At 32.2% G+C, this 24,519-nt stretch overlaps 1 protein-coding gene and 1 long non-coding RNA gene across 2 annotated transcripts in view; one reads left to right on the top strand and one right to left on the bottom strand.

Moving 5' to 3' along the window:
• Positions 1–147: 147 nt before the first annotated feature.
• On the bottom strand, positions 148–8,000 carry LOC124359374. The gene is made up of 2 exons (XR_006922145.1): positions 7,796–8,000; positions 148–615 (listed from the first exon to the last, which is right to left on the bottom strand). It is a non-coding gene; the product is annotated as an uncharacterized LOC124359374 (long non-coding RNA).
• LOC124359370 (leucine-rich repeat serine/threonine-protein kinase 1) overlaps positions 1,219–24,519 on the top strand; it is a 182,130-nt gene continuing 158,829 nt past the window's right edge. The window contains exons 1-4 of the mRNA XM_046812061.1: positions 1,219–1,336; positions 10,116–10,272; positions 13,145–13,185; positions 18,460–18,625. Coding sequence (XP_046668017.1) covers positions 1,283–1,336; positions 10,116–10,272; positions 13,145–13,185; positions 18,460–18,625 — 418 coding nt within the window. The 5' untranslated portion in view covers positions 1,219–1,282. The remainder of the gene's footprint in view (positions 1,337–10,115; positions 10,273–13,144; positions 13,186–18,459; positions 18,626–24,519) is intronic.

Raw genomic sequence — 24,519 nt, 5'->3', positions numbered from 1 at the left:
TAGAAAGTTGTAAATTCATTGTTTTGTTTAAAAGGTAAATCTTAAAAGGTTTTGCAATATGTAGTTATTTGTATTTAATCTTTTCCCATATTATGGTATTATAAGACTTTAAACTTGTAAATAATGTTTTGAATAAAAAACATTCAATACAGGTGAAGTTTATTTTCAAAATAAAAATTATTACATGGGTTTGAATATTATGTAAAAATATTAAAAGAACTACTACATAGCTTTAAAACCCTAGTAGTTGGCATGTTTTAAATGAAACTAGTATACAATGTTGTACTCTGAAGTCTGCACACCACCTGGGTTTTTTTTACATACTTTGCATACTTGTGTAGGCTGGCTCTTCTTTGCAGGTGGAATCTTGTCTGATAAGACAATTTTGTAAAGCATCATAAATTGTAAAACCAAAAAGTTATGAAGTAATAGTTCAGCAGTAATATTTATTGAAAGTTTTTATGTAGCCTACATACAAAATGTACATATTTAAATGTTATACATAAAAAAATAAAAGTAAAAAGAAGTACAATTAAATAACGAGGTCTGAGCTGTACTTCAGTAGTGGTAGTTGGCACTGTGGACCCGGCTCGACCCGTACTGGTGTTCTGGGTACTATATCAAAATAATATAATTTTTATTAAATATCAGAAATATTTGTTTAAAGAAAACTTAATTTAAATCTAAAACAAATATTACAACTTAATTCGAAATATGGACTGACCCTATACAGTATCTAAATTACAGCTCTGATCATGTGAGTTATTGTTAAGTTTTTATATTTATTATATCTACATATGTATGTACCTACTTATATAGTCTAAAATAAATAGTAGATAGGGACAGAGTGGCCTCCTCGACAACATCACTTCCTTTTGAGAGACAGAAAACAAGAATCAATCGTCATCATGACATGTAATTTTTACAATAAGTCAAATAAAGTCTGTTCTTTCTAATAAAGTAGCTTATTACTTATTAAAAGAATATTCTATACCCTGGTAAGAAAAACTCTTTCAAAAATAGTGGCTTCCGAATAGTACCAAAATACCAATCTGGTTCAAAATTTGTAAGTAGATTCAAATTAAAACCAAGCTGTATATCTTATTTCTTCAATTCGGATATAATATGATGTCTTTACATTTTATGTTCAGGTTACTTTACAACTAATTGTGTTGTGTTTATTTCAAAAGGTAATATGTAATACTTTTTATTAACTTATATCATTAATTTCAGACATTGTGTATGGTGGATGAGAAGAGAAAAAACACACTCATAATTTACAATGGAACTGTCATCTCCTGAAGAAGAAGACTTTCCTGGACGACTCCTTCATCAGGTTTGACTGGTTGATATTTAATGTTTACATTTGTATTTTGTAATCAAGTTTAGTAGACCTATTACTTCTGTTTCATAAGTGATTTCTCAGTTCTAATGGGTTTTTTTTTTTTAATTTCCAACGAGATAAATTGTGGTTTTCAATGTATGTCATAAAATGTGGCCTGCACTAATGGTGTACTAAACAGCAACTTCAAGACCAGATATGTATTTACAATATTTTCACATTGATCAGAAACAATTTTTTAGTAAGCCCTGGTGATTTATCGAGGTTTATTAGGAGCATCGTGTGACCTTTGTATGACTAAGTGAGGTTTGGCATTGTTGAATCATCAAATTGGTTTTGAGGGCATATTAACTATTAAATTTTTGATTGAGAATAGAATTATGTAAGCAGCAGTTTGATGTGGTGTGAACCAGAAAACAGAAAATAGAATTTGTCTGTCTTTTTAAGCTAGCTAAAGCATTAATTTTAAATTGAATAAAAATATAGAATTTTATTTTCACCCACTTTTATGTTTAGGGGGAGGGTGTTTAGGTTAGAGTTAAAAACTATTGCTTTATCTTTAAATAAATTTGTATTAGACACCATTTTCCAGTACCAAATATTGAAGTGATCAGGTAATAAATAATTAGCTATGGGTTTTTAAGAATGATGTTTAGATCCAAATCCATTGCTTGCTTTGTAAATAGTGAATTAGCTGCCATATAAACTAGAGTTATATATACAGTAAGTCCTGTCACATCCAGTCTAATGTGGTAATGGGGTAGGTGGGATATTATTATAGCCTGATAAGGAGTTGTAGTGTGAGAAATGTTAGTTATTTAACAATATGCACTACCAAAGTTACAGTTTACTTTTGAAGACACTACCTCACTAATTATGATAAAATTAAATACTCCAAGGATCTGTTTCTTATGAAGTTTTATAAATTTATGGAACAAAACAAGTTTATTTTGATTGAAAAAAATTAATGCATTGGAAAGCTGATGTTTGACTTTGGAAAATCTAATTAGTTTCCTAAAATTCAGCTGGTTTAAATTTTGTAGAAATTTGGTAAAAAGTAAAAAATGTTGCTATTGTTAACTTTTTAGCCTATTTTAAATCAGAGAGGAAGGTTGTATTTGGTATCTCAAAAACATCTACATACAAGAATTTGAAAGAATTCAATGATAACAGATTTTTTGTGGTGGAGGTTTAATCTTAAATCACTCCTATACATTTTTAATCAGTGAAAAATCACATTATTTATCATGCCCAAAATCATACACACCAGGTTTTGTCAAATTTAGGTGTTAATGTAAATTTAACATTTTTATTGTTACTTTGTCCTTTCAAAGATGGTGGAAGACAAGGAATGCTTCAGAGTGTAAAGCTGTAGGTATGAGTAAAAACTTTTTTTACATTTAAAATTGGTACCACACAAAAAAAGTTGAAATACTTTCTACAAAATTATGAAAAATTTAGAGCACGAAGTTTTATAGTTATTAAAATAGAAAAGATCCCATGTTTATGATCTCGTTACAGGTGAATCTTAGGTATTATTTATGGTTATATTAGTTTCTACCTCTGTGGATAATCACGAATTTCACTAATGAGACAGCACAGAAATGAAAATGCAGCAACTGTCAGCTGTTTATGCTTATTTCACATTACAAATAATTTATTTCATAGTTTTAAATTTGTTGCATTTAAATCTAAAATAAGGTGGCACAACTGCATTTAGATCAATGCCGTTCTAGAATGCCAATGCTCTTCAAAGACTTAAAATTTGATTTGTGTAGCTTTAAAATGAAAACTTTAAATGGGATGCAAATTGTGCCACTTTGTTAAGCGTATGACTGTTGAAAAAAATCCGTGTTTTACTAAATAAATGGATTTTGGATTGAAATATTAACATATTCACAATTATTTTGGTATCAATCAATTTCTTTATTTGTCATTTCATAGAGAAATACAAAGGTGTCAAACAGTGTACAGAATGTAAAATTACAATGTTGTTAACTTCAGAAAGTTATATGTTACAATAAAGTAGATTATCTTGATATAAAATGAAATCAAATTGTCATTGTAGAACTCGGCTAGGCTGTAGTAGGTGAATTCTACAATGACAATATTTATTTGGACTAACAACCAGAACACTACTAAAGTTACTACAATAATTCCTTTCAAATTTTGTTCAGAATACTCCTCTTTCCCCCTTGCCTAACATAAGCATTATGATATTAAATAGTAAGACGTTTGGTTTACATTATGTAGGGTCAATCGGGGCTAATGTGAAACACACAAAAATTTGGGGTTAATGTGAAACATGTAAATAATTATTAAGTTTTTGTTAGATGGATATCTAAAAAAAATGTCATTTTGTAGCTTGTATATTAACTTAGTTTAAACCCATTTTTAAACATACATAGAATCCACTTATGTATATACAGAAAAAAATAAAAATCATAGTCATGGAATTTTACGTAAAAAAACTTTTAAACGGAATGCAAAAACTTTTTCTCAGTCATAAAAAATAACTATCAAAAACCCAATAACTAAATTGTTAGGCATTCTAGAGAGTTTGGTGAGTAATTTTTAGCTATTAATGTTTGTCTTAAGTCTAACATAACCTAAAATATTAACCACCAAAGTTGAGGGGCTAATATGAAACAGTGTTTGGGGCTAATGTGAAACAGTGGTTGGGCTAATTTGAAACGCTGACCAGGATTATTTAGAAACAAAACTTGAACAACACTATTCTACAACATAAAATTTGTATCCACCCACCACATTTGAACACAAATAAATGCATATCTTTTGATTTTTCATGCAGCTTCTTTTTTTTACTCTGTGTTAAAGGTGGGAATTTTTATCACTGGTAGTTCCCAATCAGCTGTTTCACAATATTGTCTAGTTCATTACCATTTGTAGCTAACCTCAAACACCCGATGTGTAACTAAGTGTTGTGTTTGTTATTTTGAAAATGGTGCGCACTTACAAAAAGAAAGGAAGTAGAAGAGTTTATCCAGAAAACATTTTGGATGAAGCTAAGAAAAGAGTAACTAAAGGTGAATCATTGCGTAGTGTTGCTAAAGTACTCAGTAATTGAAACAATTTTCTTGTTTCGTTATTTAAAAAAGTGTGAAACTGCAGTTGATTTAAGACCTCCAGGTCACAAACATGCTTTGAGTAATGAGATTGAAAATAAATTAGCTGATCACTTGAAAGTCATGGCTAAAAATGGTTTTTGCTCTGAGTAAGACTGAAGTTTTGGACGTTGTTAAGGAATATGTTGAGCAAAATTCGTTAACTGTTCCATTCAAGGACAATCGTCCAGGCCATGATTGGTACATTGGTTTTTGCAAAAGGCATAAACTAAGCTTAAAAAAAATGGAGCCTCTGGAGAAAGCACGCAAAATAAACACAAGTGATCCTTTTCTAATTTATGAATTTTACGATTTGCTTGAAAAAAAAATAGAGGAATTGGATATTGCAAATAAACCATCACATGTGTACAATCTTGACGAGACATCATTCTGCTCGGATCCCTCAAGAGTCCAAGTTTGTATCAGGCATTGGCCAAAAAGCTCACCGTACTCAAGAAGGAACTGGTAGGGACAATACTACTGTACTGGGCTGTTGTAATGCAGCAGGAGTAGTTCTTCCTCCTTTAATAATTTTTTCATGGAGCAAATTTATTGGTCCTCTTGGAAAGGGCAATATGATTTGCCAGGCACCTTCTATGCCTGTAGTGAAAAGGGATGGATGACATCAAATATATTCAATGATTTTTTTGTGAAGTTCTGCCAAGAAGTGAAAGAGAGAAGACCTCTTCTGCTGATTTACGATGGCCATATGACCCATCTAGATGTTCACACTGCTATGTATGCTAGACAGAATCAGGTTACAATAATTAAACTTCCAGCACACACTACAGACGTTCTCCAACCTTTGGACACAACATGTTTCAAAACATTGAAATATGCATGGGACTTAAAAGTAACCGAGTGGTACAGACTGAATCAAAGAAAGATGCAAAAGAATGAGTTTGTCGATTTACTCTGTCAGGTTTGGCATAATGGTTTGACACCAGATAACGTTAGAAAAGGCTTCAGCCATGTAAGGCATATTTCCATGTGATCATGCTAAATATCCTGTATCACGCTTTGATGCGGAAAAGCTGGCCAGGTATAGAGCTTTTAAACAAACTGGTAGGTCCAACTGTGATGGGAACCAAGAATGCATAACAGCTGAATCTTTTGAAAATCCAAATACTGTCACTGAGTCTCTGTCTCTGGGCAATGTAACACCTTGCACTTCGACATCAGATAAGCCACGAGATCTAGAAGTATCATTGTCTACAATCTGATAAAACAATGTCTAAGCCTAGTACTAGCAATTCCGAGTCTCTTATTGGATCACCTGTAGGTGATGGGTCACAGTCTTCTTCGTCTTTTGAGATGTTTACTGCTCAAAAAATTAATAGAACTCTTGCTCCCAAAAAGAAGAGAAAAAAAAGAGTAGACGCAAGCTCAAAAGTAATTACAAGCGATGAATGGATTGCTGCCGAGCAATTGAAAAAAGACCAAGAAAATGACAAAATTGAAAACAAAAGAACTGAAATGTCTTGGTAAGCTAAATAAAGGAGAAAAAACTGCTAAGAAATCTAACGCAAACAAAAAGATTAGGCCTAAAAATAAACAAAACCTCCTATCATCTATTCCTCTGGGTAATGGTAATCCTCTAACTTCAAATGCTGAAAGTAAGAAAACCAATGCAGAAAGTTTAGATGAAATATCGAGTGGTAGGCCAACAGTAATTACCCAAACTGACAACCAGTTGTATCTAAAAATGGAAAACAGTAGTAGGCCCATGAAAAAGAAGCAAAGAAAGGCAGGACATATCAAGATAGAAATAGATGAAGATACCTCTGATAGTGATGAACCGTCTCTTTGTGATACTGACCGAGGAATCGTTAAGTGATTTAATTTCCAACTCCAAAAAGGACATAATCAACCCTGTTGCATATGAGGCACCTGTTTTTCAGGAAAATATAAAGAAAGGGACTTTTGTTTTAGTTGATGTTAAAGGTGGTAAGAGGAAATCAACCCATTACAAATATGTCTGCCTCATAGAACATGTCGATATGGATGATGGTGAAGTTACCGTACAAGGCTTAAGGGTGCTGCAATGATGAAATTACCGATTTTGTGTACAATGAAGGGGACATATTCAATATTGATTATATGGATATAGAAGCTGTGTTACCTTTCCCTTTGACCACATTCAAAAATAGAAAAATTACCTATGTTTTCCCTGGTTGTGTTAATGTTTTTGAACAATGAATGAACAAAGATGTTGATTTTATATCGTGATTTCTGAATTTTTAAGCTTTCTATTTCTGTGAACCATTATTTTTGGCCTAATTTTATAATAAAACATTTACAAATTTAAAGCTTGAGAGATGTTTACTAATTTCCCTTAGATTATTATACCTAAATCCATTTCAAAAAAAATTTATCCTTCCTTATTTTCGTATTAATTAGTGAAATATTTTAGTTTCCATATTAAAACATGAAAAAAAATCATTAAAGATAAAGTTAAAACAAATTAAAGGTTATGGAAATAATAGATATATATATTTTCTATAAGCTGATATGTTTTTAAGTAATCAGATGCTCATAATATGGTAATTATTGAGATGTTTCACAATAGCCCCTTGGCTGTTTCATAATAGCCCCTTTTCTTGGGGCTAAAGTGAAACACTGTTTTTATTTTTTTTCATGATTTTATTTTATGACATAAAACTTTTATTGATACCATTAACTTATAGAGGAAACAAAGCTACAAATTGCTGAATTTATTGTTTGTGGGTTAGGGCAAATAGATTAAAAGTTATATTGCAAAGTTTACATTTTTGTTTTCATATTAGCCCCGATTGACCCTAATAAAGTTTTTGAAGATGAAAATAATTTATTAATTTAAACAATAATTATTTTATTTGTAATTTTGTGTTATAATTTCATGAAAAAGTTCCACTTTTGAATCTAGATTGTTTGATTATTGATTAGGCTACATAATGCAGTAATGACTGGAGTTGTGATTTGAGAAGCCACATTTCAAGGCCACCAAGTGAGCAACAAGTGTAATACGAGTACTTGAACATTGCTCAGTAAACATACACTTGTACAGAAATGTTTGGAACTGTTCAAATGTAACTGGAGCTGAAGTACTTTTCACTGATGGAAATATTGTGACCCCTATATGATTGAAATATTTAAAAATGGCCAAATAACCTTGATCTGAATTAGCATCTCTGTTAATGTTATGCTGTTAATTAACACATGATGAAGGTTGCACATTCTGTGCTCAAAAGAAAATTGCATTTATCATTGTAATAGATTTTTGTAGAGAATTATAAAATAAACTAAGACTACATATGTATTATATATTTAACCTACTAATCCATACAACCTGTGTGAGTTAAGTATGGTTCACTGTACTTCACCAGTTTAACTTGGGTACTGAGAGTAACACATTACTATGATATAACGAGCCAACAAGATAAAGTGGCATTAGTTGATATAAGTTGTTTTATGATGTAACGTTATCACCGAGTAAGGAAAAGATATGCCTCAACCAATTTGTTTACAAATCAAACACAGCTGGCACAGACTTCAGTTAGGGAAAGGCAAGATCATGTGCTTGTTGTGGTTGTCATACAGTTTTTTTATTTAAGTCTATTATATTGTTGGTATTTATTCCTTTTCAATGAAGATTTTTGAAGTGAGTACCTGTACTATTTGCAAGGAAACTAACGTGTATAATATTAGTTTAAGAAGTGAAATGCATTCTAATTAGGAACAGTAGTTTCTTCATCCTGTGTGAGTAAATTGTACGTGTTATGAGGGAGAAAAATAATTCTCTTTGTAATCCAATCTATCTAAAATAAGAATACTCATATTTTTAAAATTATACCATTATTGCTAAAATTAAATGTTTTTTTTTTATAATTACACAGATGTGATTTTTATATTTGTAGATATGTATTTTGCAAACACTTTTATAGTGAAGTTTATATAAAACAGTATTTATTTTTTACAAATGGTAAGCATAAGAACTCTATATTTAGTTAAATTATCATTATCATTTTACTGTCCAATACATTAGATCCTAGACTAACAGCTACTACTCAGTATTATGCATTCCTCATTTTTTAAATATTTTTCACACTTCAGACCGTTAAGATGATTTAAAATGTTATGAAAAAATATTAGATATGTTACACGGAAAAAACTACTTTTGTAGTTGCTGCATTGCTCACAGCTTCCAGCAGTATATTCATGGATTTTTGTGTCTGTTTTGTTAGCAATATAGGCCCAAGCCTGCACTTGTAAGTCCATAAAAATTGCTGTATTACATTTAATTTTAAAATGTTGTATGTATGTTAGGAAAGAATGTTATAATTAAATAAAGACATAATATTAAAAAAATTAAATTATGAAACCTTACAAGAGGTATTGTTGGAAAGTCTGTTTGATTATGTATAGTTAAAAATACATATTTTCATAAAAAAGTAATTGCTTTGTTTTAATGTATGAAATATACTCTTGAAAAGTAATTAGTATTATAAATATTGTTTTGAGAGGCAACGTATTATGACTGTGCTGTATTGTATTGTTTTTTTTGGCAATTCTGCGAGAAGGCAAACTTCCATTTGGTCATACAATAATTAATGGATGGTAAACCAGACACAGCTACAAACCAGATATAAATTATACATAAGTTGTTGCTGTATCCAGTGTAGGTTCAACTGGAAGGTATAAGCCAGCCATTAGTGAACCCTCATGGGGCTAATCTCATTGTTACAGCAAAATTCGTAGGTAGAACTGTGTATGTGTAGGCTATGTTGCCACTATAAAGATAATTCAAGACTGGTAAAATTGAAAAAGTATCTATTTAACTGGAAGATACACTCATAGTGTATCAGGATTATCTATTAACTGTAAAAAAGTAGTCTAACCTGTGTAAGTAGCTCGATAACTACAAGATAATCATAACAACAACCAAATAACAGTGGAAGTACAATTTTTATTTTTAATTTCTTGTGAATAATTTTATGTTGAATTTACCAAGATAGTTTTCAGAATAATCCCTTTTGACTTAGCCTTCAGGTTGAGGTAGATTTTTATTTGTTGCTAATTTCAAAAATATACTTTGTTTTTTATGGCTTTTTATGCATATTTCTAAATTTCAAGATGTTTTCCAATCCCCACATCAGTTTAAAACATTTTGCACTTCAAAAAACTATTAGTTAAGTTAAAGTGCTCAGTTAAATCTTTTCTATGACAACCCATACTGCACGATTCTGAAAATTTGGTTTCACCAGCCCACAGCCATTATCCAAGATATAATAGTATAGCATAGCATAAAATAAGTACATCATAGGCTTTGTGTAAATTTTTGTCTCAATAATTGAGGTCTAAGTCTACAACAAGTTGAAGTTGTCTAAGTACATTTGAGACGTTACTTCACTAATTAAATTCAGAAGGACTTAGACAAAGAGAATTCTATTCCTTTATAGTATATACAAAGTCAGTTAAAAACATGTATATCTTTAATATATATTTTAGTTCAATCTAATATCTTAATTGTAATAACGAATCACGTGTTTGTGAGGATGTGTTGTGATGCCTAAAATAAATGATTTGACACGTTATTCATTTATATTATTGTACGATTTAATATCTGATATTTAAGGATAAAGAATGAGTGTTGGTGTGTTATTGAACAGGCTGCGCTATGGGACAACGCAGAGCTGCTGGAGGATTTACTGCGGGGCGATCAGTTAGGGCTGATGGACAGCCAGGACTCGTGGGGCCGAACCCCACTCCATGCTGCGGCCACCACAGAGAACTCCCGCTGCCTTAGAGTGTTGTTACAGGCAGGTGGTGAGTACAGCAATAACATAATGTTTAGTTCCTGCTCTCTTAATGAACCATACTTTTTTTAATTTTCATAGACAATCACTGCCATAAATCCTACATTCAGATTTTGGAGTTACATTGAGTAATACATACATGTAGGGCTTACCAAAAATTGAGATTGTAGTGCTTAGCAGCAGGCTGCTCCTTCAAAGAAACAGTTTCACATGTCTACTAACTCTGCTGACTACTAAACCAACATCTGAAATGTAAAAACCACAGGAATATAAAATTTAGCATAGCAAAGTTTATAAAAAATAAATTTTATAAACATTATGTTATGATAGCCTTGAACGTTTTTTCTCTGAAAGATGATTCGATTCGCTAAATATCAAAGCCAATATCAAGCAAATATCAAAATTTACAAAAAAATGTCATAGTGTGTAAATTTATCATATTTCATCCGTCTAAAGTAAAACGCTGCAAAAAAGTCAATTTGAGCTGATCAGTTTTGGGTATAACACATGTTAAAAATCTAAAAAATTTTGAGACTTTTTTGTGAACAGCCAAAGAATTAAAGGTTACCAAGGTTGTACCTAAGATCACAAATCACCAGCAACAATACAGTGAACATTTTGGATCCATGATATCACTAAACAATGTTGTGTAAGCAGAGAACTTACTTGCATGCCTGAGTTTCAAGTGTTTAATTTTCAGGTTATGTTAGATAGAAAAACCTCTATGGAACAGTTATTTAAAATCAACAACTCTAAGTTTTACATTGTTGCATTTATTATGTGGACTATTCAAGTCTCCAGAAACAAAAGAATCAGAAAATTGAATATTTTATAAATTTCAAAAGTCAATTATAACTTTTATAATTTAAGAAGACTTCTTCAATATAAACTTAGAGAGACTTTAAGTAATAATGTATAGTATTATATACTTTAGTTTGGTAAATAAAAATAACATTTATTAAACCTTTATCATGTTTTATTTATATTGTCCTCTGTGTTCCGTCCATAATGTCTGTGACATGTACCTAGTTTTACAAATTGTTTCCCCTACTATAAAGAGGCTATAGTTCAAATTGGCACTATTGCGTTATCAATTAAGTACAAGAGTTATCTAACACATACTCTTTGAAATTGAGCATCAATATATTTTACAGAAAACTTTACTTGAAGTTGGAGTTCTTTTTCCGATGTCTCTTTTTCGTCCCGTCCGTAACAGACCTTTAATTGTTCACAGCTAGTTTGAATAATTTTATGAGACACTCAGATTCCAATCAGAATTTGGCAGAACTAACTGACAGCTTACAGCACAGTTTGATTTCAAACTATGTGTTGGATTTCTTAATATTTAATTAAATTTATCCTTCAGGTCCGTAACAATAGAATGGCTGAAAATACAAACCGTTATTTTTTATTATGAAGGGAATTTCACTCTTTAATCCGAGTACTGGTGACCATCACTGCAGGGACGATCTACCATTCTCAACAACTGGTAACCATTGCCACAGTAACAGTCTAACATCGCCAGAAGAAGAATATCGTATTTCATTTTCATTCTCATCATTGCTTTGATGCCTGCACTGATGGCCAGGGACATTTCCAATTGGTACTTTTCCAACCTCTTCTTCTTCTAAGGGGCGGCCTATTAATATGCATTTAAGCCTCAAGGGCCTTTTGCGCACCCTGGAAGTGAACCATTAGGCCTACTAGTTTATAGTCTCAACAGTTCTACAAACCACTGAACACAGCTGATCAGATCCTCTTGGGGAAATTCACCACCCTTGACCAGACCCAAAGGTGGTGTAGCACTCCCTTGCTATTGCAGGTCAGTCAAAGAGCAGTCTCCTCCTGCTCGTCACACATTCTAATAAGCTCCAAAAACTGTTAGCACTAGTTCTTCAGAAGTGGGATGGGTGGTGATCGTGGGATTTTACAGATCCTTGGACCCATTGAGATATGAAGGTCAAGTTATCTATATTCTATTATGGACAATCTAGGTATCTTTAGAAATGAGGCCTGCGGAAGTATAACCTGTCAGCATCAAAGTCGTGTCCTTGTCATGTGAACTCCAGAATGTTTGCCTCTCGCTAAAGGGTTTAATGTACCATCCTCTTGGAAATAAATTAAATCTCTTGGGTTATAATACATGTTGTATCCTTTTCTCTGTTTATGAATATCAAGTTGTTTATATAAAGTTGGAATGAGTTGATATTTTTTACTTGTTAGGATCACAAATCCTCCAGACAATACATGTGTCTGGAAAATATAATGATAATACAATCAAATCCAAAAACAGTTGTTTAAAATTGTTTAAAAGCCAGTTTAACATAACTGAAAGAAAGTTTGTTAGAGACAACCATACAGTAACTTGCCATCCTAGAGAATTTATATTTCATGTATAAAGAACATATACAACACTTTTAGATTTAAATCTAATTGACTAATTGACTTAGAAGCATTGAAACACTCGCTGGTGAATCATTATTAACTGTCAGCATAGTAGTATGATTTGTTGGTGAACCTATTGATATTCCATGATCATTGAGGCTCAATCACTTGGGCTGAAGCTGAAGAACATTTATCCTCTCCCTATTGCATGACCTTAATACAAACTATGAATTGTCCAGAGTTATCATCATTAAAAAAGGTATAAACTGTCATAGTAAACAACCAAAAAAGTTACTATTCTTCAAGGTGTTTAAAACTATAGAAAAAATAATGCTAAGTTAACAATCTTGAAAATCAGACATTGCTTCTTAAAAAAATCTATTCAAATTGTATATTATATAGATCGTAGTTAAAACCATTCTCACTCTTAATGGAGGAAATTATGAGTAATCTACTATATCAATAATACAATGTAATAGTTTTCTTTTGATTTTCAGCAAACCCAAATGTTCCATGTGGACCAAGAGGAGAAAACAGGGTGAGTTGAAATTTCTTCCTAATGAATATTCGAACCTTGTAAAGAAAAGTGACAGAAGTATGTTGAATTAAAATTGATTTTCCTTTCAAAAATAGAAGATTTTGTTATACATCGGTTTTAAATCAACTTCAGAAACATTTTTCATAACTTTCTCCTATTTTCCTGTTTGATCTTCTTTTAAGTTTTGGCATTACATCAGACTTTTCTTCTTCATACATTTTACCTTCTATGGACACAACTCAAAAAATGTTGTTTTTGCAGAGAAATTTACATTCATGCCTCACAAAGTCCAGGACACTACTGAAAAATGTCGGTTTACTAGAGAAATAGTGCCGAAAATCTTGACAAAGAAAACTGATACTAGTGTTATCTATTGAAAACCGGTGAGATTTTATATGTGCAGCATTTCAGATTGTTTAAGGTAATAAAGTAAAATAACAAAAATTTTCAGTTGAGTCACTTTTCTTTAGAAGGTGCTTTTAATTCTTGATATTATCTATCAATGTAGATTACGTAGCGGGTTGCTCATCCAATTTAATATAAGATGTTCTACCTCTTCCCTTATACTAAGATGCTCAAATACAGTTGAAATCTGTTACGATGATTTAGGATTAGATGGTAATATTACTTTCCTACTAGTATTCTTGGTTTTTGGTCATACAGGTTGATAATATAAATAGAATCACACAAATATAGAGATGAGTTACAATGTTATGGGTTTAACTACTCCAATAATGTCTGTATTGATTGTAGTTACTTGAAAAATATGTAGTATATTTTGTATTAAGGTACTGATAAGAGCTGCATTGTTTTTAGTTTCAGGCTATATGAGAACAAACTGTATAATTTAATACAAGGTAGAGTCAAAAAGTTCCTGGATGGGTTATGTTTATTGAACAAAGTTAAACACTTACAAATCTATTTTCCTGTGTCCCAATATTCAAGCAGCTGTTCAAAACACTTTTATAAATCATTATGTGAAAGTTTTTTAGTTGTTTTTCTTGCCATTGCCTTGACAGCCTCAGCATCTGTGAATCGTTTCTTTTTAACGATGTTTCAAACTGCAGGAACAGGAAGAAATCCTCTGGCGTAAGGTCAGCTGAGTAGGTGAATGTTCTAGTGTGGTAACACTGTTCTTGGCTAGATAATAAAGCATTAACAGAGACCAATGTGCAGAGGTGTTGTCATGAAGCTAAATCCATTTGTTTCCCACCAATTTTTTAGTGTTTCCTCCTGATGGCATCTCTTAAGAATTTTATCAAAGTTCTTTGGCACTGTTAGTTCCTCTGGAATGAATGCGTAGTGAATTAGACAGTTTGAGGTAATGATACTAACAGGAATATATGTTTATGAAGTCATAAAGTTAGTGTGTGATAGGCCTGCATTATATAATGAGTTTACCTCCAACACTACTTTAATACAAGGAACAATAAAAAATGTCAGTATCCCCACCATAATCTCTCCTTATTTGAAAAAAGCCCATCATATATGCCTTTAATATTTTTTTGTAACAAAATAACTCCCCATATCACTTGCCTTAATCAAAAACAAATATTAAAGGCTGCAAAGGATAAGTTGGTGGAGGCTTATTATTCCTTGGATAAGTACCTGCTTCATAGCTGGAACTAATTCGCTGTACCCTCCTGTTTTTAATAGGCTTCATGATTTTAATTTTTTATTTATTTGTAGTATATTATACTGTGATTGATATACAAAATGTATTTTAGCTTTAAATAGGATAGTTTTTATTTTATTTCTTTGACGATGCATCTGTATTGTGTACTTTGTATCCACATAATACATAATGGGCAAATAAAGAATGACTAAATGACTAATTCAACTTTTGGGCTCAGAAATCACTTTCAGCATAACTTTTTGTCCAATTGAAATTTGTCCTTATTTGAAGATATTTTGGTTTTCTACTCAGATAACTGATGTCTTGTTTGAGGGTTGTAGATAAAACATGTTTTGTCATCAGTTACAATTTTTTTTATTTGTATCTACATTAGCCATACCAATTAACTCACAACCTATTAACATTTGATTTTCTTTATGGCCATCAGTCACAATTTTGTAACCATTCGTAAAAAAATTCAATGCATGTTCAAATGATCATGAATAATGTTTGTGAACACCATCATGTGATAAAATTACCGCAAATGCAATTTCGTCAATTGTTTCTCTCCTTTTACTCGTACAACTTGCTACAGCAAGTAAACACACGCTCAGTGTTTTCATTCATTGGTTGCACTTGAAGGTTATCCACTACAAGGGTCGTCTTCAATGCTTATGCGAAAATGTTCGTGCCATTCATTTACTTGACTCTTCTTCTTCTAAGTAGCGGCCTATTACCATGCACTTAAGGTTCAAGGGCTTTTTGCTTTTGTACATCCTGGATGTATACCATGAGGCAGTCAGATTATGGTTTTTTAATTGTTCTATAAACCTTTGAAAACAACCGATCAGGTAGCTCTTTTACTATTTTAGGACAGTCAAAGAGCAGGTGTTCATCAGTTTCCTCTGCTCGTCATACATTCTACACAGTGGATCCTCCTGAAGAATGCCGACCTGTAAATATGCTTCCTCAGGTGACCATCTTCCATAATTAGACCCACAACCCGAGAAGATACCGATCTACTTAAGGAGAGTAGGTCAGATGCCAGCCTATGGGAGGACTGTAGAACCATTCTGCTTATTATCATACCCGGATGCAGCCTCTACCTTCTCTCACCTTCATGTTCAGCGTGACCCATTTTGATACAGTTGTAAAGAATTCACACCTAGAAATGCCACAGAACATTTGAGGTTCCATCATGTTGGATGCTGAGCCCAATTTGGCTACAGCATAAGCTCTTTCGTTCTCAGAGCCCCCCTCATGATCGTGAACCCAACAGTCACATTGTTGATTCTGCCAATGGAAGAAGCATCTTGATAGCAATTCCAAACAAGTTTGGATTTGAACATACAAGAGTCCAACACCTTTAATATTCCCTGGTTATCTATGAAAATGCTAATCTTCTTACTCCTATACTCCAGATAAAGATACTCATGAGCACATTCCATAATGGCTGTGACTTCTTCCCGAAAAACTGTGGGATAAGGACCTGCAGGGACCACCAGCTCCCTACATGGTCTTACTCCCACAATCCCAGCACCTGTGCCACTTTTTGCTTTAGAGACAGATGGCTCTAAAGATAGATAGATATACGTCATTCAAGCTCCGCTGGTGGAAGAGTTTTCTTTCTCTCCTACAAAGTCTCCCTAGAAGTTATAACAATTCTGATGGGTTTGTGGAAGGAAAATATTTGTAGCATCTGATTAGATATCATGTGCAGAGCATTCCCCTGATCAGGATGCTAATTCTACAAAGCACCATGTTGCAGCCCGAGTTCAACCAAAGCCCTGCCTGCTGAAGACAGTAGGCTCTCCTCCTGGCCATAGCCCAAATGGGAATGTCCAGAGGGGCGAGGTTAAGATAGCAGGTTAGATTTGTGTGGATTCGGAAAGACCCTAGTGATAGCAAGATCCCCCATTAGTCATGCAAGGCTCTTGAGACAGTGTCACCCCTGGAGAGGTACTTTCCCAGTCCATTGGTGATCACCTGAACTTGACTTGTCTTCATAGTCTCATCTTTGTAAGACATGAACTAACAACTCAAGAGTCTCACTAGGTGACTTTTGAAGTTAAATAATTCATTTTAATGTTTGATTATTGTTCACTAATTGCCAATTTTAAATCTAGAAAGTTAACTTGCAGACACATGAAAACACTCTCCACAAGTAAAGAATGGTAACTGAGCAATACCAACATTACAGATATTGTCTCCTCAGGAGTAGTACCAACTGCCACAAAACAAATTTCTCGCTGGTTCTAACTTATAAAGCTTTTGTCTCTTCATTCAAACCAACATGCTTATCAGAAAGGTAAATCTTGTGAAACACCCCTACATTGTTTGTTTGGCAAGATTGAGCAAGCTATTGCATAAAAGGAAGTAGCTTTAGCATTATTCCTAGATATAGAAGGAGCTTTTGATAACACAAGTATTCAATCAATAGTGTTAAAGCTTACATCCTGGGGTACTGAGAAAACTATTGTCATGTAGACAAAAAACATGCTAAGAAGGGACAGGCAACTCTGTGTGGAGTCATAAGAGAGGTCAAAACGCAGAACGCAGGAACCGCAAATTACTAAAGATGCATTTTAACCTTTTGAGTGCCGTAGCTATGTTACCCACTTGAAAAAAATAACCACTTGACTGATTTTCAAAATTTTTTTAGAAACAAAATAAAACGTATAATACATATTTTTTCTGGTAAAAATAAAATATAATGTATTTTTAATATGTGTTAGTAAGAAATTTTTTTAACAATTTTGTCATAACATTCACAAAATTGTACATATATATTAATTTTAGATTTATTTGAGCTATACCACGTGGCAGGCCATGTAATTATGAACTATATTCATGTATAATATGATATTTGTTCGAATAAAGACAAACACGAAAAAAAATGATATATAAAAAAGCAATACCACTTCATCACCAGCACCACCCAGTCTACTACTGAGAAATGTTGAGCTAATACTCTCGTTTAAGGCCTGTAATATATGGTTTTCAATGTCTACAAAGTATTTTTACTCATTGTTATACAAAAACATCAGTTAAAGCAAAAAATAACACTACTTACACAATAAACAAATGTCAATAATGCACTTGGCAGCAATACTGAAAACAATAAAACAAACAAAAGTTTGTTGCTTTTATATCAAAACATCCAAATATCAATATTGATATTGTTACACTAATAAATGTAAATTGTACACCACTTGATGATTTGTTTTTACAACAAAACATAATTACAGAAAGAAGTAAACAGTGCTACTATCCAAAAGCGTTATCTGAATCTGACGAATTTATCGATTGACAGACCATAACAACATCAGTCATTTCAAAGACCTGTGAGGAAGAAAACAAAACAAAAAACAATAATTGATATATTGAAACATATAGAATATTGGTTACTCAGATATTTCAACTGTGTACTATATTAAATATCGCCTAAATACAGATTATTTGTTGCCAATTGACACCAGCAATTTAAAGGTGTTTGCCACATCTGATATGATAATGCTGCGGCACTCAAAAGGTTAAAGACAATTTGTGTGCCTTACTAGTACATTGAAATGTTTGTTTGATACAACTACTATTACTGTAGCTCTATGTTAATTAAGTTTTCATGTATTTTAATGAAATTTGTGATCGGTCATTGACAGACCCCACTGCATGTCTGCGCAGAGCATGGATTTGTGGGAAATGTTATGTTGCTGTTGGCTCACAATGCAGACCTGCTCGCAAGAGATAGCGCAGGTCTTACGCCACTGGACATTGCAGAAAAGGGAGAACACGCTGAGTGCATGCAAGTCCTCAAGCAGGCAGCAGGTTAGTCTTTTTTCGTCAATAATACATTTCATTTATAAAAATAAATTCTAAACTAATATAGCTTCATTTCAGTCATCAGTCCTCGGAATACTGTTGCTCATTGCAGGAAGTAGAAATTATAGGAACCTGTGGTAGACTTGTCCAAATTTTGGTAGTTGATGTTTAAATATCCATTTTGCAAACATATCTTGCTTGTGCCCTAGCATGATATGTGAGGGTTAACAAATACCAGTTAAATGGATTAATTTTGAGCAATCTTAGCTTTTTATTTATTTTTTTCTTAGAAAAAATATGTTAAGTAAATTGAAGGGACACGTAACATCCCTCTATATTTTATTATTAAACCTAATGCAAGGAAAACTAAATTGTGGACATAGCCTTTATATGACCAATTATTATAATAGTTTTTCTCTTGCCTCCATTCTTTTGAAAAGAAATAAGTACAGCACAGGTACACTCAGATTGTACATTTACAGGTATAGAAAGTACATTTCAATGGATGTTGTCAGCTAAGTTGTAAAAAGGAGAAACCATTGCATGCTACGCCTGAAGTGTATTGGTAGCTAAATGGAGGGATAAGAGAATAGTGTCTTACATATCCACAGAGCACTAATGAAATAGTTACTTCAATCAAACACAGCCAACTTGAAAGGAAAAAGTCTCTGCCGATTGTAAAATGTAATTACTTTATGAAGGGAGTTGACCAAAGTGACCAGATGATGGCCTATTATCCCTGCGAGACGAAAACCATACGCTGGTACAAGAAGATTTTTATTCACGTGTTGAAGATGCTCATGATGAATGCCCACTACCTCTTCAATGAAATGCGAATGTCTTTAATGAAAGAAAAATGCCTTTGTATGATTTTCATCTAGAAGTTGTTGACCGTCTCCTACTGAACCCTCCTGCACCTCCAAGGCCATTGAAACGAAAGAGTGTTAACCATGTCCCTTCCAAGATTGAAGAAAAACAAAAAAGTGGGAAAAAGTTAAAAAATAAAGGATGCCGAGTTTGTAGTGCAAAGGGAATTGTGATACGAGTGGTATGGCATTGTTTGCAGTGTGATGAACAACCTAGCTTGTGTGTGCCTTATTGTTTTGACCAATACCATGAATAGTGACAGACAAAAAGGAATTGTGGGGATGTGGGTTGGTTAGGATGTATATACTCATTTGTATCAATATTTATTTAGTGAACTTATTTCTTCTTTTTTCTTACATTTTTATAATCTTATGTACTATATTTTTTGTATCATTTCAAGTAAACATTTAAATATATTTTGTTATAATTAGTCATCACATATTAGTAAATAATAACTGAATTTTAGTGAGTTAGCGGAGATGTATATAAACTTTTTCAAATTTTTATAAACTTTTACATTCATTTTGGTTTACACATTTACGTATAAATTTTGTTTATGTTTATCTAAATGAATAAAATACAGTTTACTTAGCTACGATGTATTCATTTGGAATATTCCCACTGCCATAAAAGGGCGTTCCCTAGTGTGAGCGTTAACTAGAGTTACCAGCTGGCAAGGAAGACTGTCCCCAGGAGCCAGTGGTAACCACAGTTCCCGCAATCCCAAAATGGTAGAGTGATAATTTTTGTGTCTAATGAGTAATTTTCATATATTTCTATCATATTTAATCCAAAAGTAAGTAAAAATATATTAAAAAATTTCAGCAAATATGGAACTCTTTATAGGGATTTTTAGAAGCGAATGTGTTAATAAGGAAAAAACTGAAACAATATTTTTTTGTCTCAATAACAATTTAAGTATTAATGAGAACAACAATTCAGTTAAATTATTTGGCATTTACTTGAATAGTACGCTGAAATGTGACGTTCATACAGAAAATCTGTATAAAAAATATGTGGTGTAATTTAAGTAATTTGACAATGCCTATTGTGCATTTACTTGTATTTAATGGCAATAAACAAATAATGACTATTGACTATTGAAGTTTTATTTTTTTTATGAGCACTAAATATTTTAGTGGAGGCTGAGCTGTTCAAAGGTTGCTGACATTCAGTTTTTAAATGTTCAAAGCTACCTCTGTATATCCCAATATTGACCTGGAGAACTGTCAGGGACTTAACAACGAACAATGGTTATCACTCATATGGTTAACAACATAATTTTTTTTCTTTTTTTTTAATCTTATTTAAGCCTCAGCGTCAGCTATGCCGGCTTCGAAGTGCACTGGTTTTTATTATTATTACATGATTGGACCTCCCAAGATTTGAACCCGTGATCTCTCGGTTAGAGAGCCGAGACTATAACCATTAGTCTACGGAGAAGGACAACAACACAATTGTGTTTCATTTGTTTGTTATTAACTTTTGTATTTCCTACATGTGTTTATACAAAGCAAAAAGTTGTTGGTTGGTGTGGATCAGAGGCCTTTGAATAGAATCATTCAAAAATTGGCTATTTCTTTATGTCAATTTGCATTTGCGCAGGTCCAACCGTAATCTATGTGTAATGTATGTGAGAATCATAACCGAGAACAAATGTTATCTAAGTTTATTATAAATTTGCATTTGAAAATGTAGCAACTTGGAATGTTGATGACTTTAAATCCTGTGTGTGTGTTAATTGATAATTGTTTAAAAGTTCAAACTTCTTCACATAGATACTTACACAGGTTCTCTTAACAATGGCTTAACCGATTGATGTACAATATGCAGAGTTGTTTTTGTGATTGGAAAAGTAATTTGAATATTATAAACATTGTAATTCTCAATGTATAATAGTTTGGTATAACAAAACTTTTCCATAAAACATTTTTAAAGGTTTAATAAATCAAATATGTAATAAGTTGAGTAAATATGAGTAATGTGAGCATGTTAGGCGAATTTAATCAAAATCTATTTATTGCAATTATTTTCATGACATAGATTTTAGATAATATTTGGAAATATTTACCAGTAATGACTGTCACTCCCAAATACTCTAGAGTCTATATTCAATTTATAACTAGGCATATTATACGGTATCAATTTACATTAACGTGACCATGGAAAGGTATGTTCATTTTTTTTTTCCTGAAAATTACAATTTTTCCTGAAAACAATTTTGAAGAAAAATTCGTCGGCAACAAAAATCAAAGGAGCTACGATTTTTTTAAATCCTCTGAAAACGCAGTTTTTGACAGTTTCCTATAACTCCGCGTCTGCTCAAACTCAGTATAGCCAGATTTTAAAAACCGATTATCATACCAACAACGAGAAATTATCGTACTTTCATATAAAATAATCGTACCAAACATATTTAATGAAAAAGTATGTTATGTTCGTATAATAAATTATATTATAATTAACTTTTGGTTTGTTACTTGTATAAATTTGTCAGAAATCTTTCATGGTACGATAATAACTACCCATCGTGTATCTTACCGGCGCATAAAATCAATGAAATTATCGTACCTTTATGATAATTATCGTACCTCTGGCAACACTATCCATATTTGACAGTTTGGTATTACTCCGTGCCTTCTCAAATAAAGAAGGGACGCCATTTTGAACTACCGTGTTCCTCCACGTCTATTCTTAACCTCCTAGTTCAGTAGTGGTAATGGCACACCTTTGTGTTGGATGTTGGTATCTCACGTGGAAGCAATTCATAAAGACGAGTCTGACTAATACGTTAATCCTGTCAACGATGCCTGCCCGCTGCGCAGTGCTGTGCACTGCTTGCTCTTTTAGAAAAAAAATTAATTCGAGCTTGCTAAAGTCGAATCCCAGATCACGTGATGCCCCTGTTCCTTAATGCAATAATGTCCGAAAGGCATCAATATAATACAATAATATACTTTCCCCCCAGTTCATATGCACCTGTGATAATAATACTTGGCTATAAATGCCCAACCCATGAAAAAAAGTCCATTTTCCATGGTCACGCTAATTTAAATAAATACCTATTATACATATAGGCCTTTTAATAACATGAGCTTGTCAATGTGGTAAATGCTGTAATTTTAACTCATTCCAACCAAACTTCTTATGACAACAGTACTTACACGCAACTTGGATAAGTTCGTTAGCCGGCTTCATTCAATAAAATGTTGCAGTTGCTTACATTTGTTCAACATTTTAATCTCATCTACTGCACAGAATAGACCATAGATAACACCTTTTTAAAAACTATTAGTAACTTAAAATGGTTTTTATTTTTAGACATCATTTGATAACCCAAGTTTCAAGATTACAGCTATTCTAAATTTTGAATGTAATTAGTTATATATTGAGAATTAAGCATCATAGAGAAACATTCGTCAATGTTTTATAATTAGCGTTAAATAACTTCTCAAAGGTCAGTTATGATTGTAAGAGGAAACAGGAAACTGCAGACTGTTATAGTGAAAGGAGCAGAATGGGACTTCCTTTACATAACATTTCCTTACATTGTTGCTAAATGCACTCTGCCTCACTACCAGTTTTTGTTGCAGTATGCATTCTATGAGTGTGAAAGCAATCTTCTTTGTCAGGACGAACGTATTGAAGTTAAAGAACTCATGATTTTTAAAGCTTTGATGAAATGTTGTATTGTCGAAAATTCCTTTTGCCTTTCATATTTATTCATTCAAAAATGTATAAGAGTGATTTTTACTACTAAAATAAATGTTAAATTAATAATGAATGGTAATTAGGTTTGTGCTAATAATAAAATAATATTATCTAATATTTAGCTTGTTTATTACTATGAATAATTTATAAATAGGGCCTAATTCATAAATTAATTAAACATACAGTCAGAAATCTTTTTTACACAAAACAGTTGATAACATTTAACAGGCTCTAGAAATGAATTCAACCCTTTATCTATAAAAAACCTTAAATTCCCGATACAAAAATGATGTTTATTAATCATGATAAAAATTATGCTGTCTTTTAAGTTGGACCAAACAATATACATACATCTATAAAATTTCATTGAATTTCAGTGGTTTCGGAGATAAGCTTAAATGGACATCATGATATGAGATTTTTATATAAAAAGATTATATATATTATTATCAATGAAAGTAACAGCCAAAAGACTTGTGTAAAGAATTGCATTGGGTTTTTAGCCTTTCTTAAGAATTGCATATGATTGAAAGCCTATTTAGCTATTGACAAAATTAGGATTATTAAAACAAAAAAGGTAGGTTAGAAACAAAGTAAAGAGAGGAAAAAAAGAAGGCTTTTTAATAGACAAAATAAAATTCAAAAATGATGAGACCTACTCAACAGGAGAGTTTTTGAGTTATAGTGAGTAAAGTTTTACCTAAATTCCTAATTTCTATAGCCTAACCTTGTTTTTAAACTTAGGAACAATTTTATTCTGAACTGGCCATCGAAAAGGTCTTAAATGTTTTCTAAAAATCAGTTACTGTTATTTTATATATGAATTGGCTACAATATATATTATTATTTTTAAAATTATCAAAAATACAATTAAAAAAGTTAATCAAAAAGTGTTTGCCATAAAAAAACAACAATTATAAACTTAAGTTTTTAGATATTAAAAAAAACTATTATATTTTATGCATCATGTAACCTACAATGTGTTGAAAATTTCTAGGCAATCGATCAAGTAGTTTGAAAGTTTTTAGTTTCTGGCTAATAGGTGAATTCCCCCTTTTAAATACGCGTAGCATTTATATGATAAAGTGCATCTCTCCCCTTAACTCAACTGTGCATCTGATGAGACGATGAGAATACCTTTTTACCTAGATTACACTATATTTTGTGGTCTAGGTGTCTCTGGTGTTGAAATGATATAAGGAGTTTTTTGTAAGCTTCTTTTTCATTGAATCTTTTTGGATCTATTCAGACGAACATGACTCCAGAGTCAAGGAGTCAAGTCTGTGACAACTTCAGATTCCTGATGTTGCAATTAGAGGAAG

Source organism: Homalodisca vitripennis, chromosome 4 (assembly GCF_021130785.1).
Source record: "Homalodisca vitripennis isolate AUS2020 chromosome 4, UT_GWSS_2.1, whole genome shotgun sequence".
Taxonomy (NCBI): Eukaryota; Metazoa; Arthropoda; class Insecta; order Hemiptera; family Cicadellidae; genus Homalodisca; species Homalodisca vitripennis.
Note: the sequence above shows the minus strand (reverse complement) of the source record. Positions and strands in the feature narration are given on the sequence as shown.